We start from the raw sequence: 16219 nt of genomic DNA on the forward strand, positions 1-16219 counted from the left end.
CAATCCTGTGGAGCTGTTGACCTCTGTTGACCTCCCTTGAGCTCAGAGACAATTACTTACAGCACCGCTACATAAAGCGCTCAACAGACAATCAGGAAGGACCGTTTTCATTGTTAAGCTCCTTCGTTTAACTTTCACAGTTTAAAGTATAAACCCAAGATGCAAAAGGCTAACATCCCTAAAGTAAAAAACAAAAGCCTGTCCCTAATCTTGAGAAGTAATGACACATCAAATGTGCTCTCATTGGATGAATCACTCACTGAAGCTCTTTTATAAAGCGGTGATCCCTGGTATGACATTCCTCAAACAAACTTAGCTGATAATAAGATCAAAACATCTCTCTTCTCTGTCTCTCTGAAATGCATGTTCACGTGGTTTAAACGCCACAACACCATCAAAAACATTGTTTGTCTAACGCCATCATAATTGCACCTACAGAATAGTTTTAAGGCTTTGTCCTCTGCCCGTTCCAGCCTATCATGAGGCTGCAGGCTACGTTTAAAATGACCAACAACACAGCACCGAGCTACCTTAAGGAACTCCTTAAATCGTATGTTCCTGCCAGAGCATTAAGGTCATCTACTCAGTTACTCTTGGTGCAGCCTAGATCTCGGCTGAAGTCTAGAGGCGACCGGGCGTTTGGCTGCACCAGAGTTGTGGAATAACCTTCCGATTGTGATCCGGGCGTCTGATTCCATCCAATATTTTAAATCACGGTTAAAAACCTATTTGTTTAATCTTGCCTTTCCTGCTTGTTAATGCTCGCACCTGACTTTTAGATATATTCTATTTTTTCTTATACATATTTTTATGGCTTGTGCTTTTATTTTGATATGCATTTTATATTACCCCTGTGTATTAGTGGCATTGACCTGTGAGGATATTTGATACTTTGCTAAGGCATTATAATACTCGTGTTACTTCTCTGTCTCTTATGTTAAGCACTTTGGTATACCGCTGGTTTTTAAATGTGCTCTATAAATAAAGATTGTTGTTGTTGTTGTTGTTGCAGTCTTCTGTTCTCAATCCATCGAGACAGAATTTACCATCATCAGCTAGAAATGATGACAAAAGCTAGCAATGAGTCGTAATTCATCTAAAGAAGGGCAAACCAGGTCAGCAAACCACCTGTGAGTGTCAGCTTGTATCTAAAGACAATTTTAGTTACAATTTTTATCGTTGTTCCAGTTTTGCTTCCTCTCACCTCCCTGCTCTAAACACTCCTTTTTTTCTTAATTCCAATAGTAAATTCTTCTGCTGAACCCTCTTCTTTCGTTTTATCTGTAGACAGTGAGATAATTATACTAAAGAAGTTTCAGTTTGATAGCATGAAAACAATAATGTGATGTGTGTAGCAGCAGCCTAGTAAGCTGAGCAAAGCATTTTTTATCTCTGAATAAGAGGATGACTCCCGCTGCTTCGGGCTGTAGGTGCACAGAGCCATCTGTCTCTCTCTCTTTCTGTCTTTGTGTGTCTGTTGCGCTTGTGCAAATGAGACAAGCTATTGCAGCCAGAGCAGGAGTTCAACTAGAATAGCATCCGAGGCGCACGGAGGCCTGAATAAACGGCGTCGAGACCAGAACCGGCTCGTAAAAAGAAAATCAATAAATGTCATAGATCCGTCAACTTCTATCAAGTGTGTCAGTAAATACCACATTTTGAATGGAAGGTTAACTTTATGAAAGAACGCGGGGGTCACTTCACTTGGATGACGAGTGATTCTGGGCCAGCATAAGCAGGATACGCTCGGAGGGGCCCCGCTCGTTTACTTTGCAGTGTTGCTTCAACTGCAGATAGGCACGGAGTTCAAGTCGTGGCTGCTCTTAGTGGAGCCGTGCAGAGGATCCAGCAGTTCTCGGACTAGGGTCTGCCTCCCCAGGACATGCCGGATGTGTAGCAGGGACCCTCGATTCTGGAGGGAAACAGATGGCTGAAGATGAATGTTGCACTTCTCCCCGTATAACTACATCCATCTACACCACTGCATGTGTGATGTCTGTCTTTCTGCTCAGATCAGCTGTAGCACTAAAACGCCATGTCCTCTGGAAAGATCAGTGTGACACATTACAAAACTGTGGAAAGCTATCACTCCCGAAGCCTATAAAACGCACTGCGTTACCGCTGCCTCGTATGGAGGTCTCTCCCCACACGCACACAGAAAGAAACTCACACACCTTCCCTGCTCTCATGCCACTTCCGCCATAAAATGCCTGGCAGTGTTCCACGTGCCCATTAGCAGGCGCTAAATAACTGTTAACAATGTATTACCCAGACTCCCCTGTTCAGGCACTTCTACCCTTCCACGGGTCCCTTCAAAGCTCACAGGTAATTATGTCAAAGGTTTTTAATAAACAGCTGAGGCTACTTGGTGCAGCGGGTTACGCCCACCTTCAAAATCTGTCCTTTAGATAAAGTTACAAATGCGCAGGGCTCTGATTGGCTGAAGTCTTCTCAAAGTCGTTAAAAGCCATCAGGTAACCCCGCACCTGCATGTGACCGGGTAATTAAGGATAATGCTTTGAACTTGACTAAAGGATATAGTCAATCACAAGTGGGCTGAATATTAAGTCCATTAAAACGAAATGCTGTTAAAAGTATTTTTGTTTGTTTCCCAAATTAATTACCTTCGTCCCATATCTCACAAACTGGAGACTAAAGGGAAGGATGATAAATCAAAGCAACAGCTTGAGCCTATTATAGCGGCACCGACAGCGTTTCATGTATGGAGGCGAAGCCTGCCGCTATAACCTGTGATTTATATTAAAATGTATTTATTTATTTATTTTTTAAAAGCTACTTTAGAAAATGGCCACACGTTAATATGTGCTGATGCTTAAAGCTTACATCATGTTTAAATTTTTTAAATATATTATTTATTTTATTTTATTTCATTTTGAACAGTTTATCCTATCAGCCTCGGGAGATGAAAAACTAAAACACTTAACAAAACTAGCAGGGCAAGCTGCCAAACTTAGTTTAAACTGCGTAAATAATACAAAATTTTTAATTATTTATTTATTTAATCTTGTAGCCTGACTTATATGCAAAACGCAGTAATGTTAAATGACGTGTGGAGCTGCCGGATAGAAGGGGGGAAATAAAAATGAATAAATACATTAAAAAAAAATTAAAAACCCGTCGAATAAAAACAAAAAGGTCACTAAAATGTGCAGAAAAATTTCTGTGGGAAGATATTATTATGAAGAATATCACACCAGCATCAGATAATATTAAAAAATAATTTCATAAATAAATATCGCATGTTTTTGTATTCCTAAATACACTGTTGCGACGAAACACAGTATGATAACAAAGTTACTATAATGTGATAATAATAGTTACAGTGCTCTGGAAGCAACGACATCAGTTTCACGAAACAGCTGTTTCAAAAATCAACAATACCAATCGAAATATTATTATTATTATTATTATTATTATTATTATTATTATTATTATTATTATTATTAAATAGTATGTATTTCATGAAAACGATGGGAAAATAATGTGCACTCTGTTAACGATCAGCCAGCCAATACAGTAATTTTAGTTTCTTCTGAAAAAAACAAAACATTTAACTTAAAAATAAAATCTAAACTACATAAATAAGGCAGTCTTTATGAAAAAAAAAATCCAATTCATACAGAACCTTTGTTCACGAGTGAATATTTTCAAAATAAATTTAAACCGGTTTAAATTACTACTTAAACAATGTTGGGATTACGATTGTGAACACATTCCTGTTAAACTGGAAAAAAGAGGAAAATCCGTTTTGTGCTGTTACTAAATTCTGCCCCTTTTATTCCTGTCTTTTTTTGTTTTGTTTTGTTTTAAGTACATCTGTTTACATGCGTTTTTATTGGTTCCAACGCTGGTAAGGGAGCAAAAATATTCGCTTAAAAGTTTTTTTTGACAGTGTCAGGTTAAGTCAGGAGGCCTGGCATCGACTACAATCTAAATTTTGTTTTAAACAAATGTTCGCCTCTGTAAATGTGACGGAATTATAAATAACCTACCACATTTAAATAAAAAAACGCCAAGAGGAAGAGAAAGAGGCAGATTTTGATCTGATATACCAAAAGTATATAGACAAGGAATTTCTCCTAATGTCCAGAGATTTACATTAAATTTACGCCAACAAACGGCGGATACGTGACCAACAAGCCAGCAGAGGCCCGATGTTCATGCTGATTTTGGCGAAGGAGCCGGGGAGGTAAGCTGGAGGCTTAAATACTGTTGTGAATAATGGCATTTTGTACTTTCTAACTCCGACAACAGCTCAATAAACACACCAACAAATGAACAGGTTCATTAGGCCTTTAGTTTGGCCCATTTTATGCAAACTGCAGCACGCGCGGTGCATATTACTCTCGGAATAAATGGCGTGTTTAGGTCTTAAAAAGAGCATCAAGAACTAAAGAAACCTGTACACACACACACACACACACACGTAGGCTCAGTGCTTTGTTTATTTATAGCCAGCTTCTCCCCTCCATATCTCACCGCCACACCAACGCGCATTCCCGGCGTGACCGCGCTCGTTAACACGGCCTTGAAAATGCGCACGATTATTTCCACACGTGCAGTAAGAGCGAGTCAAACTCATCCATGTATTTCAAACATATTCCCAAATATTTCATTTAGCTACTGTTAGACTCGGGTTCAGTTTGAGACGGAAATATTACCTCGTGATTTACGTTTTTCATAAGAAAATAGCAAAAGCGCCGATTAGATCATGATCGTTATAATGACATCATCATATCTGTTATTACGTTATCGACTAAGAGACTAATAGTTATTGCATTAGCCTTTAAATAGTCTATAGATTCAGGGTTAAGTGCGCAGCTATCATACGGTTGTTTTTAGTGCAGCAATTGTCTAGTTTCTCTTTTTACAGTTGCATATTTGAGTTGTTGTAGAAAAAGAAAAAAATCGAAATTTAACTAAAGTTAATGGCACTGTTGCCATGACATTTATGCCAAAATACACGTGAAATGGTACACAACAAATCTCTTGTGTATTTTAAACATTCGCTGCTCGATGAGGCTCGTTCAATAGACATAGTTGGGATTTTTTAAAGACTTGTTAAAGACACAAAATTTAATTCCATACTCGTATTATGATCATGGATATTTTGAGGTAAATAATCAGTATAAGATTCAGTCTGTATGATAGTTCTGTCAGGATTTTTTTTATTGGGGGGGGGGGGGTCCAGTCGTGCAGGAGCTTCTAATGGCCAGATATGCAAAGCATGTTGGGCCGGTGTGTCAAAATGCGCGCAATGCCCCGGAGAGACGCTCCTAGCTCTCCTTGGCCTGAAGACATGATTCATTCACCAGCTCTACTTTTACCACATAAGGCGGCACGAGCGGCCCCCACAGCGGGCGGGACCAAAGGAAAAGTTCCGGGGGGTTGTGATTACTCATGATTGGTTGCTCTGCTCTGTGACTGACAGGTCCCTCTCCCCGACTCTCCTCTAAGCTCGGTTGTTGACACTCTCCAAAACTCCGCAAGGCACCTACGGATAACGGAGACACCATTACAGCTCGCCCCAGGCCCTTCTGCCTCGTCAGCTGCTCCGTGCAAGCGCGGAGAAACTACCCTGCCCTTGGCGCGGGATTGCCAGCGTGGATCACCTTTTTTTTGCGACTTCCTCGGTTTTGAACTTTTCTTGCTCCCGGCCTGCAAGCTCGTGAGCGGTCTCCTTCGTCTCCTTCCTCTGTCCCGAGACACGGAGAAATGGCAGAGAAGCGTAGGTCCCCGTGCGCGCTGAGCGTAAAGGCGCATGCATTCTCAGTAGAAGCGCTGATCGGCGCGGAAAAACGCCGCAGGACGAGCGGGGAGGAGGTCGTGTCCCCCGGCTTCGAGGACGAAACAGATGTGTCTGATGTAACCGGGAGTCCGGGACTACGGGCGGACAGAGGGTGTACCGGCGACCGGGGCAGTGAAGTTGAATGTGGAAGTGGCGGATCCCGTAAGTTATAATAATAATAATAATAATAATAATAATAATAATAATAATAATAATAATAATAATAGGTGTCTGACATGTCAGCATTATAAAATTATTACTTGACGCTCATACTCCATCATTACAGGATGCATTTGTTTAAGCTGGTTAATTACTGTGCAGCTGCTGCACGCGCACATTTGTTATTCTGTTATTATATCAGAAGACCAAAATCCTGATCCTCGCTTATGTGTTTATTCATGAGCATTTCCCCTTGTCTGCATAATAATTCATGTTCTCTTCTTCTCGTCACCGACTAGAATTCGGTCATAAGCATAAAAAAGATGAAGTTTATAAAGTAAAACAACAATAGGCTTCCTTCGGGGCCGCACGGTGAGACTGTGATACATCACTGCTCTGGTCTAGTAAATATGAGCGGTGTGAGTGTGACTAATGTGAGAGGCTTTATGAGTTGTGTTGCAATCATAAACACGCCAATTAGCAGCGTATAAAGGCCGGGAAACTGCCACGGAAAGGATACTAAGAGGTCTGCAGACGAAATAAACCGACTGGCCCGGACAAATTGGGATTTAAACGCGCTGTAAGTTCACAATGCATTTGGCCGAGGAGTTGTCTCTGTGTTAGTTTGCCTCGTTAGGCCCATGTCTAATGTCCATAAATTTCTACCACTTGGGGAGGCCTGTGCTGAATAGCACAAATAACAACAGCGGCGAGACGCATAAACACCGCTGTTAGTGCTTCCTCTGAACATATCCTCGGTATTAAACAGGTTTCAGCTCAAGCACTGGCGTGAAAATCGTTGAACATTTGTGTTTAAGCACGCAGATATTTCTACTTTCTCATAGTTTTCATTTTTAAAGGCTATCTATCAATAGCGTGACATTAAATCGTAGAGACAGAAATAACTGCCAGAGGTTTAAAAATATGTACTTCGCTCTTGCCCTGTGAAATAATTGTGTGTCGTAAATTAAAGTGTGCATAAGGCTTTCAACGTATTTCCTTTGTTCTGCTGAGACGTTACCGTGTGACGTTACCGCGCTTTAACCCCGTTCAGATTTATTTTTCTTTTCTTTTAATGAGTCACACAACAAGAGTGAAACGCAACACCTCGTGAACGACGCTTGGCTTGTGATAGAATGTTACAATTAACACGCGCCAATCTCAATTCATCCCGGTGCAGCAGAGAGCGACGACGCGCTGCTGGAGAGCCCGCAGCCCGCAGCTCTGTGCACGGCGCCAGTAACCGGGACCGGAGAGGAGACCCGCGTGGACCTGCAGGGATCAGACCTGTGGAAAAGGTTCCACGAGATTGGCACTGAGATGATCATCACCAAGGCCGGACGGTGAGACAGGGATTCGCGTGAATGCGTAACTTTATGGGTGACTGAAGAAAATAAGAAATGAGAAACTCGAGGAGTGAAAAAACATTTTTAAAGATGAAAACAATATCAAATATATAAGAAGAAATAAGACGCACGATTCGTAGAAATTAGATGATAATTTGAAAAGTGAGCAAAATTGCTATTAAAATAATTATTTAGAGAGTTAATCTCTCTAACCAAGCCAAACAAAACTCTATTGCATTGATTCTTTAATTAAGCTATTATTAATGCATTTTGTGTGATGATGAATAATATATTATTTACCAGTTAAAAAATGACAGAGTGTTGCAAAAGAATGATTTTGGTTTTCCTGGCAGCCGGATGTTCCCCGCTATGCGTGTGAAGATTACGGGTTTGGATCCACATCAGCAGTATTACATCGCCATGGATATAATCCCCGTGGACAATAAACGATATAGGTAAGACCCACAAAAAGCTCCACCACAGGCCCGTGCACACTTACTCCAAAGCTCGTAAATCGTAAAGATGCTGCTTCTTAAACTTTGAGATCCTGCTGTCAGAATTTTTAAAAGCTATTTTTCAAATATCGTAATGAAGGAAAAAGTAAAAACAGAATAGAGTGCCAGTGAATCTGAGCACACTGGGATATTTGAAACACCATTTTATTTTTGACTTGTCAAAGCAATCCCTGTCGAAATATAAAAAAGTCACATGACACAAGTCCTGCGACATCACGTGAGGGACTGTGGTCGGCGCCAAAAAAACAAATTAAATGTGAACTAAAAGAACACATTCAGCTTTATTTTAACAAAACGATGGACTTTTTGAGTTAATAATATGTAATAATGTCAATTATAGCATGTACACCATCTCATTAATGTTATAATTCTGTACAAAATATTTTAAAAAGTAATTTTTAAATAATGTTTACTTTTTTTAAATGAAGGCAAAATCTTGGTGTTCATTTGCTGACTGAACTTTTCAGATAAAGTAATGCGCTAAAAGGTAGATTAAGTGTGGCAGTGATGTAATTCTCTAGTCCCACGTAACTTTTTAAAAAAGTAAGATTTTTTATTGATTTGTGATTGGATGTCGAATTGAATTGTTTTAATCCTTAAAACCTTATATTCAACTGTTTTGATGAATCACTGAGCATGATATTGGATATATTCAGTGCCAAAAGTTAAAGGATGAATTTATGCACTGATAAAAAAACAAAACTCTAGAAAATATTTGTAAAAAAAATGCATATTGTTTAAACATGTTGGATCAACGTAACACCTTTATCAATAGCCAGGACTATGGAGCCCAAGGCAATTTATTGACGTAATAATCTGTTAAGCTATAATAACACATCAAAATAGGCTAATGCATAATGTGAAGCAAACATGCTGGATGTTAACAAAAACAATTGTTAATATGATTATTTTAAATGCGCTGTTAGGATTTAAAGGACTCGCTGAGATACTAAGCGATAAAACACGTCATTCGTAAAATAGTTCAATAGTTTTGTGTCATCCAGCCCCGAAAAAAACTAATTCATTTCCATTTTGTCCGAAAAAAAGCACAATATAAGGAATTTGGTCAAATCACACGACGCATTCCCAATGACAGAAAAGCGATTTTGAGGCGAAAAAACGAATCGCGAAAAATGTCCCCAAAAGAATGAAATTTGTACCCCACAGCACTGTAGCTTAAAGATACACTCTCACACGCGTGTACTGTATAAATGGGAACAGCACAGCAATTTTCTTTAGCATGTAGTCCTGATTTAGACTCCATACACTCTGTTCTTGGTACAACCCAGGATTTTTCAATTGTGCAACCTCAGCTTTGCCTCCACAAATGGTGCTTGGCACCGGTGTTTTGTCACGGCGGTTTTGTCGTCCCTTTTGGAGAGGACCGTTTGGATACCTAACCTCTCCACCCTGGAAGGTCAAACCAGCAAAAGTCGTTACAAAGCAGAAGAAAACGGCGTGTTATTGCAGCGGTATCCGTGCAGCCAAGTCTTTGCGTGATATAAACCGCGTGGGTGTCATTCCAAAGGTTCAAAATTCAGTTTATAGGATACCACGTTTTAAAGTGAATAACATGCCGGATAGCACGTTACTGGTCCATCTGCCTATAGAACAAATTCATTATGTAAACTTTGGTGCGCATTGGCGCACTTCAGAACGTCCGGTGTCAAAGCGCCGTGGATCAAACAGAAGGAAAATACTGTTTGTTTAAGAAGAGCATTAATCCTGTAGTGGAGTCTAACCTGTGGCCTGGAAGGGTGGGGGTGGGGGGGTCCAGTCCGGCCCTAAAGTCATAAAGAGTAAAATATGAACTTAGATTTTAGTGTTAAAGTTTTATGCTTTTGTAAATTCACTCCCTTGTAAGAAAACATTTTATTCTTTATTACTGTATATTTATTCATCAGTTATTGAAGTATCGAGTCCATCTTTTGTAAATGATACGTTCATTCAGACAGAAACCGTGCTCACTCACTGTCTTGTGTGTGAATTGTGTAGGTACGTGTATCACAGCTCCAAGTGGATGGTAGCGGGGAATGCCGACTCCCCCGTGCCTCCCAGAGTATACATCCATCCGGACTCCCCGGCCTCAGGAGAGACGTGGATGCGTCAGGTGATCAGCTTCGACAAACTCAAACTGACCAACAACGAGCTGGATGACCAAGGACATGTATGTAGCAGCACATCACACCTGTGGCTCTGTTGTATGAAATGATGTACTACTATTGTAGCAAATAATATGACTGCATATTATTTACAATCAAAACATTCAATTTCACAATGAGCTATTATATAAAATGTAAATTTCTAATCTAATATTCAAAAGTCTCATCTCATGAAATAGTAAAAGTCTCATAGTTTCTTAGTCTGAGTTGAACATGACTTAATGTTCTGCATTTTTATGTTTTATTTAATTTTCTTTCTTTATTTTTACAGTGTAGGTCTGTAGATCTTGTCCATTTTCCCCAGCCATGCTTTATGAAACACATAAAATAGCAGTTACATAATCCAAGCCTCAATCAATGTGTTTTCCTCCCCCGGTTCAGATCATTCTGCACTCCATGCACAAATACCAGCCGCGGGTCCATGTAATCCGTAAGGAGTGTGGAGAAGAGTTATCCCCAGTGAGGAGCATCCCTGCGGGGGAAGGCACGCGCACCTTCTCGTTCCCGGAGACCGTGTTCACCACTGTCACGGCGTATCAGAACCAACAGGTAGCTGAACTCCTCTGTAGAGACCCGTAAACTAAATATAACAAAATACTCACATTTCCAGTGTGTGCTGCTACAATGTGCTGTGAATTTGAAAACACATGATGTAATTTTGGATGTTGTGGTTGTGAAGTAGAGATTGATTTAGTTTAATATACATTCGTGCAGCTCATCATGCAGTGTAAAGATAAGCTATTTTAATTCCTAGTAAGTAAGTAAAATGTATTTATTTGGCACTTTTTAAGACGATAATCTATTTTAAAGTGCTTTACAGGGATATTTTTTGTTTTAAATATGTTTTGCATTTAAAGGCAGATTCATCTCTAACTGTCAGCAGGCGTGTATGTCTATGCATGTACATGCTCTGCAAAATAAACAGAATAAAGTCCTCTGGAAACTCCTCTGCAGGCTGTTAAAGCACTTTACCAAATAAAGGCTTATGTGACGGGCTGTTAAGAAATAATAGCGATATTTGCTTATGTTGTCACACATAGCTTAAGATTGTTCTATTTTCTGTTTTCAGTGAGGAAAGCTGCAGCTTTTCTGTGTTTTTGCACATGTTTGCTCCATGTGAGCTTTGAAGTAGGACGTTAGCTGAGGTTTGCTGGCCTGCAGTGCATGATGGCTGAAGTCAGAACACGGTGGTGATGTCTATAAAAGTCCTTTTGGATGAGGGTCACAGAGCTGGGCCTTAAACACCACCCACAGTCTGAACGGGCTCACAGACATTAACTCCATGCACGTATGCATGCATGAACCCACACAAAGTCACATAAATGTGCAAAGAAACATACAAGAATTTATTTATAGACCTGATTGAAAGATTTCCAAGAAAGAAAACATCTTATCTTATCTTTGATTTCATAATAACAAAGTTTCAGGAAATAATTAGAGTCTTATTTTGCTTTTTCAGATTACAAGGCTGAAAATTGACAGAAACCCATTTGCCAAAGGCTTCAGAGACTCTGGCAGAAACCGGTGAGTTCATTTTAACCGCAGAGATTTGCACATTATCTGGTGCATTAGGGCTAGTGAGCGATGCATGACTGCTTCATATTTTGGCTTGCATGTGGTTTTTGTCACTGCTATTTTAGTCTGATTTTATGGGGAGTAAAGCTATGTATTTATTTATTTATTTTTTTCCCTAATGGAAAATGTGCTACAGCCTCCCATTAAATTTTGTCCTGAAGGGCAAAAAAAAAGGAAAAAAAAATGGACTAAGCTGAAAAAAGACGTGGCTACGGTTAGAGTGGTGATTCGTTTTCGTTCAAATGTGCTAACTTTAAAGGCAAATTAATTCCTGCAATTGCGCTGTTACAGGCACATGCTGTAACTTTGTCTGCGAGCCTAAATGGAGCGTCAGATTCCAGCCAGCCTCGGGAACATAAACATCAACAGCAAAATAATAAAAGTCAAGAGTGTCCCGAAGAAAATCTGTATAAACACATTTCTAAACATATATAAACACAGCATTAAAACAACACAGCAGTAAAACTCTAGCAGTCTCCAAACAGCCACTCCCCTGAGGCCTCGTAGAAATCATTAGAGAGGAGAGCCGGAGGAAGGGAAGCAGAGGGAATGTGCGAGAGGGAGGAAGGTAGAGAACGGCAAACTGGATAACCCAGGCACCTTGACAGCTGACCCTATAAAAGTTAAACTCAGGAAGGCTGAAAAAAACCCCTCCTCTTAAATATTACAGGAAGAGTTAAGCAGTTTGCTAAATAAACTTCTGCTCTGATAGGCTGCTTTGGAGCACACAGAACCGCTCCGGGCAGCTTGTCTAAATTATCACCGTGGCTACAACCCCGCGGGGGGGAAGACTTTTATCCTCACGCTAACGAGGGGTAACAGAGCACTCGCATTACCCACCCGCCACAGCAACCCTCCGCCCCACCTAGAGGAGCATGGAGGCTCAGATTTTTTTTTGGGGGGGGGGGGGGGGGAGGAAGAAGGAGAGTCCCACCTCATAAATCGTTGCTGCGGCTTCCTGCTCCTTCGTCCTGATTCGCCCGTAAAAGCCGTGTGAAAGCAATTACACACAAGCACCCAACCAGCAGCAGCCAATCGAAGCCTGGCGTTTATGCCCCTCATTACCTGCGGTCTCCATGGAGATGGCGAGGAGGGCCCCACAGGCGACTAAGATGGCCGCCAGGTGGTTGGCGAAATGCACGATTTAGTGAGGCGTGCTGAGTTAGAGTGAGAAAGAGAGGTTCCCACTGCATCAGACATTAGAAGGTTGGGAGAGCTCACGGTGACGTGTTAATGTGTGCGTTTGTGTGCGTTTGCAGGATGGGTTTGGAGGCTTTGGTTGAGTCTTATGCATTCTGGCGTCCATCCCTGCGAACACTCACATTTGAGGACATCCCTGGCATGACCAAGCAAGGTAAAGTTCAACAACAGGAAGCTTCTGGATGGTGAACATAAGCCATCCAACCTAAACACAAAATCTTTGTTTGTGATGGGCGTCCTCATTCACACCATGAAAGTGTTTATCAGTCACTCAGAGTACTGGTTGGTCATAACTACAGGTTGCCATGGCTGTAAACATTTATCCTGCTCTTATTTTGTAGGAGTCCCAGGAACTCATGCAGCGGTTGGAGCATCGCCTCACCTGCTCTCCACATCCCCGTGCTCGTCTCCTTTCCAAGTTTGCCCTCTCAGCCCACCGGACTACACCTGTAGCCGGCCGGTGCACCCCCTCCACCGTTACAGCAACGCCCCAGAGCCATTCCCCCCACCCAGAGGTCCATCTGCGTACGAAGCCGAAGGATTCTGCTCCCTGCCTCTCCCTGCCTCTCAGCTCGGCTATCTCTCCAACCCCACCTCGCAGGGCTATGCCGGCCTCCGCCTCCACACGCCGCCCTACAGCCTGTACGGTTACACATTTCCCTCTTCGCCGCGCCTCGCCGCCAGTCCTGATAAAATGGCCGCCACTGCCACAGCCAATCATCAGAGCGCCTTCCTCGGCTCGTCGCCCAGTGGGACTTTAACGGACAGTCTGGGCGTGCTCGGCGGAGGACAGCAAGGCTTCTTGTTCGATTCTCGGACTTTGGGACTGGCAGGGAGCCAGTCGGGAGGCGGGGCCTCGCAGGTCACAGCTCACATGGGCTGACTTTGACTCCGGGTTGTCACAAACACACGGTGACACCCTGGATTGGGTGTGTGCTGCTTTTGTTCCCGAACACTCTCTGAGTTAACGATCAAGCGTCACGCTGAGGACAGAAAGAAGTGACAGAGCAGGCTTTTTTTTGCCTCTGTGAATATATGAGCTTGTTAAAGCTTTACCTGAAGGAAATAATTTTTACTTTTGTTTTCACGCACGATTTCTATGACATGCCTGTGGACCTGCAGTGGTCACTAAAGAAGCAGCAGTGGTGGTTAAGGAGACGAATGAACACACTGACTGAATTTGGACTGGGCTCAGACCGTTGTGGCCCAGAGAATCAAAGCAAGCACTTCATCCTCTGCCCTGAAACAGTAACTATGGTACTCATACAGTGCTGCCTTTGTCTCTATCACTGCCTACAGTGGGCGGGACTACTAAACACCATCAAAGTTTTTCTCATTACATGCACGATTGTTCCTTTGATCACTATGCACTAATAGCAGGGCCTGTTCACCACTCAAAAACACTTTTTACACACTCGGGGTCGGACGTATAATTACTTAATGACGTCATAGCCACAACAGGCCATAGGAGTTCTCCTGGTGGCAGTCGTGGTCTAATGGTAAAAACTGTAGAGAGGAGAGGATAATGAAAAGATTTAAGGCTTAAATGTATTTTTTCATGTCTGACAGAGAAGCAACAGTACATGACTCTGTATATATAAGGGGGGAGGTGGGCGGGAGGAGATTTCTGTATATAAAGGGCTGTGCAACCCTTCGCACTTAAAAACCCCAATGCACCTGCTTCTGCTCTTAAGACTGGGTCAGGTATGGGACACCCTGCCCTGAACTTGACTGAAAAGCTTTTCTTTGCAAATACGCTATAACAACAAGCCTTTTGGCCTGAGGACGTTAACATGTTCTGTGACCTTTTTGAGCCAAATAAAATATATGTATACATGTCACGATGTTTGAATGTAATCAATAACTTACTAATTTAACTGATTTCACGTGGTTTTGTAACGAAATTCAATGCAAGTTCGTGTGGGCACGACGATTTCTTTACACTTTTTTTTTTTTAAATCAAAGCAATCACAATACAATATTTCCTCAAGAAAATACGCCTAGTTGTATTTGCGTATAACTGCAGGTGTGTGTGTGTGTGTGACAAAGTAGCCGTTTTTTTCACAGAAAAATGAAAAACATCCCAGAACAAAAGAGAGAAAGCGCAACTCTCAAACACCGTCGTCACGATCGCCACTCATTTCAACTCCAAGTCTGCAGAAGTGACGAGTCTAACGACAGAGGGTGTGCTATGAATGTGGACGTGGGTGTAAGGATGTGGATATGTGTGTCCCTGTGCACACTTGTGTGTGCGTGCATGCGTGTGTGTGGGGGGGGGGCAACAGGTGGTTGAGTTGTCAGCGAGTGTGTGACCTCACAGTCTCAAAGTTCATGTGGATCCCAGAGAATTGACACCCCCATCCTCTCCCCCACACACACATATATATATGCACACACAAAGTTATGTGTGTATGAAAGCACAAGCCAAGATTTTGAGTCTTCTATGTACTCTAACACCCGAAAAAGTAGAGTTCCCAAGAAAGCCAGACGAAGCAGGGTTTCATGTGAGAAGAGAGCTACATCTGCAGCTATCTTAAGCTCATCTTAATACTGAGAGGCTCTGTCCGTACTAAAGCTACACAAACATCAGAAACTGTAGCAGCTGCCCCAAAATGGGAAACTTGCATTGTGTCTTTAAGACATAACTACACAATGAAATTATTTGCACTGGCTCCTAGAATAGAGAGCAAACACACAGTTAGGAAACACTGATCAATGGAGGATGGAGAAACATTCAGAATGCAGTCAAGGTACAATACAAATTTGGTGGTATTTGTAACTACAAAGTCCAATAATTTATTGCATACTGTCTGAGCTCGCAGCAAATCACAGTAACAATTAGAGGTGGGAATCACCATACATCCCACGATACGATATTATCACAATACTTAGCTCACGATACGATATTATTGCAATTTTTTAAAATATTTTGCGATATTCAGATTCTGTACATGAAGGTAAATTTTATCAATATTCATTTTCTCTAATATCAAAGTCTCACACTCAGTCTTTCTCTCATTTCAGTTTTATTGTTGACAAACTGAACGGTTTGTATCACAGTCTAGTCCAACTTAACTGAATCAACCATCTGGTACAATTATAGCTATTCTGAACTATGCAGTTTATGAAAACTATGCAGCCCCTTCAGCAACTGAAGAATTTGAAAGTAAATTAAAACAAAATATAATTTTACATTAAATAAAAAAGTTTTAAACTTAATTAAAATAAAACATGTCTTAAATTAAAATAAGTAAACTGTCATGTTTATTGCTGCCAAAAGAAAAGTTAAACACATTTGGACAGTGAAGGAATGTCAGGATTCTTGCTCAGAAAAAGGATCAACATGCTCTGAAGTCAGAGCACAAAAACTTTTTTTGTAACAAAATATCGATTTCTGCTGTCCCTGTATCGATACATTATTAGCAAACAAAATATCACCATGCTACACAGTAT

General features: G+C 41.4%; 1 protein-coding gene across 2 annotated transcripts; it reads left to right on the forward strand.

Moving 5' to 3' along the window:
- The first annotated feature begins 5510 nt into the window (after window positions 1–5510).
- On the forward strand, window positions 5511–14367 carry tbx18 (T-box transcription factor 18). 2 transcript variants are annotated; one of them, XM_087852521.1, is made up of 8 exons: window positions 5511–5971; window positions 7149–7311; window positions 7668–7769; window positions 9825–9996; window positions 10373–10540; window positions 11451–11515; window positions 12826–12920; window positions 13108–14367. In XM_087852521.1, the coding sequence occupies exons 1-8, from the start codon at window positions 5737–5739 to the stop codon at window positions 13647–13649; spliced, it is 1542 nt and encodes a 513-aa protein (XP_087708647.1). In that variant the 5' UTR covers window positions 5511–5736; the 3' UTR covers window positions 13650–14367. The 2 variants fall into 2 exon arrangements, with proteins under 2 accessions (XP_087708647.1, XP_087708648.1); XM_087852522.1 differs by having other exon boundaries at window positions 7152–7311.
- Window positions 14368–16219: the final 1852 nt, after the last annotated feature.

This window comes from Neolamprologus brichardi, chromosome 15 (assembly GCF_056152115.1).
Source record: "Neolamprologus brichardi isolate AB-2024 chromosome 15, ASM5615211v1, whole genome shotgun sequence".
Lineage (NCBI taxonomy): Eukaryota > Metazoa > Chordata > Actinopteri > Cichliformes > Cichlidae > Neolamprologus > Neolamprologus brichardi.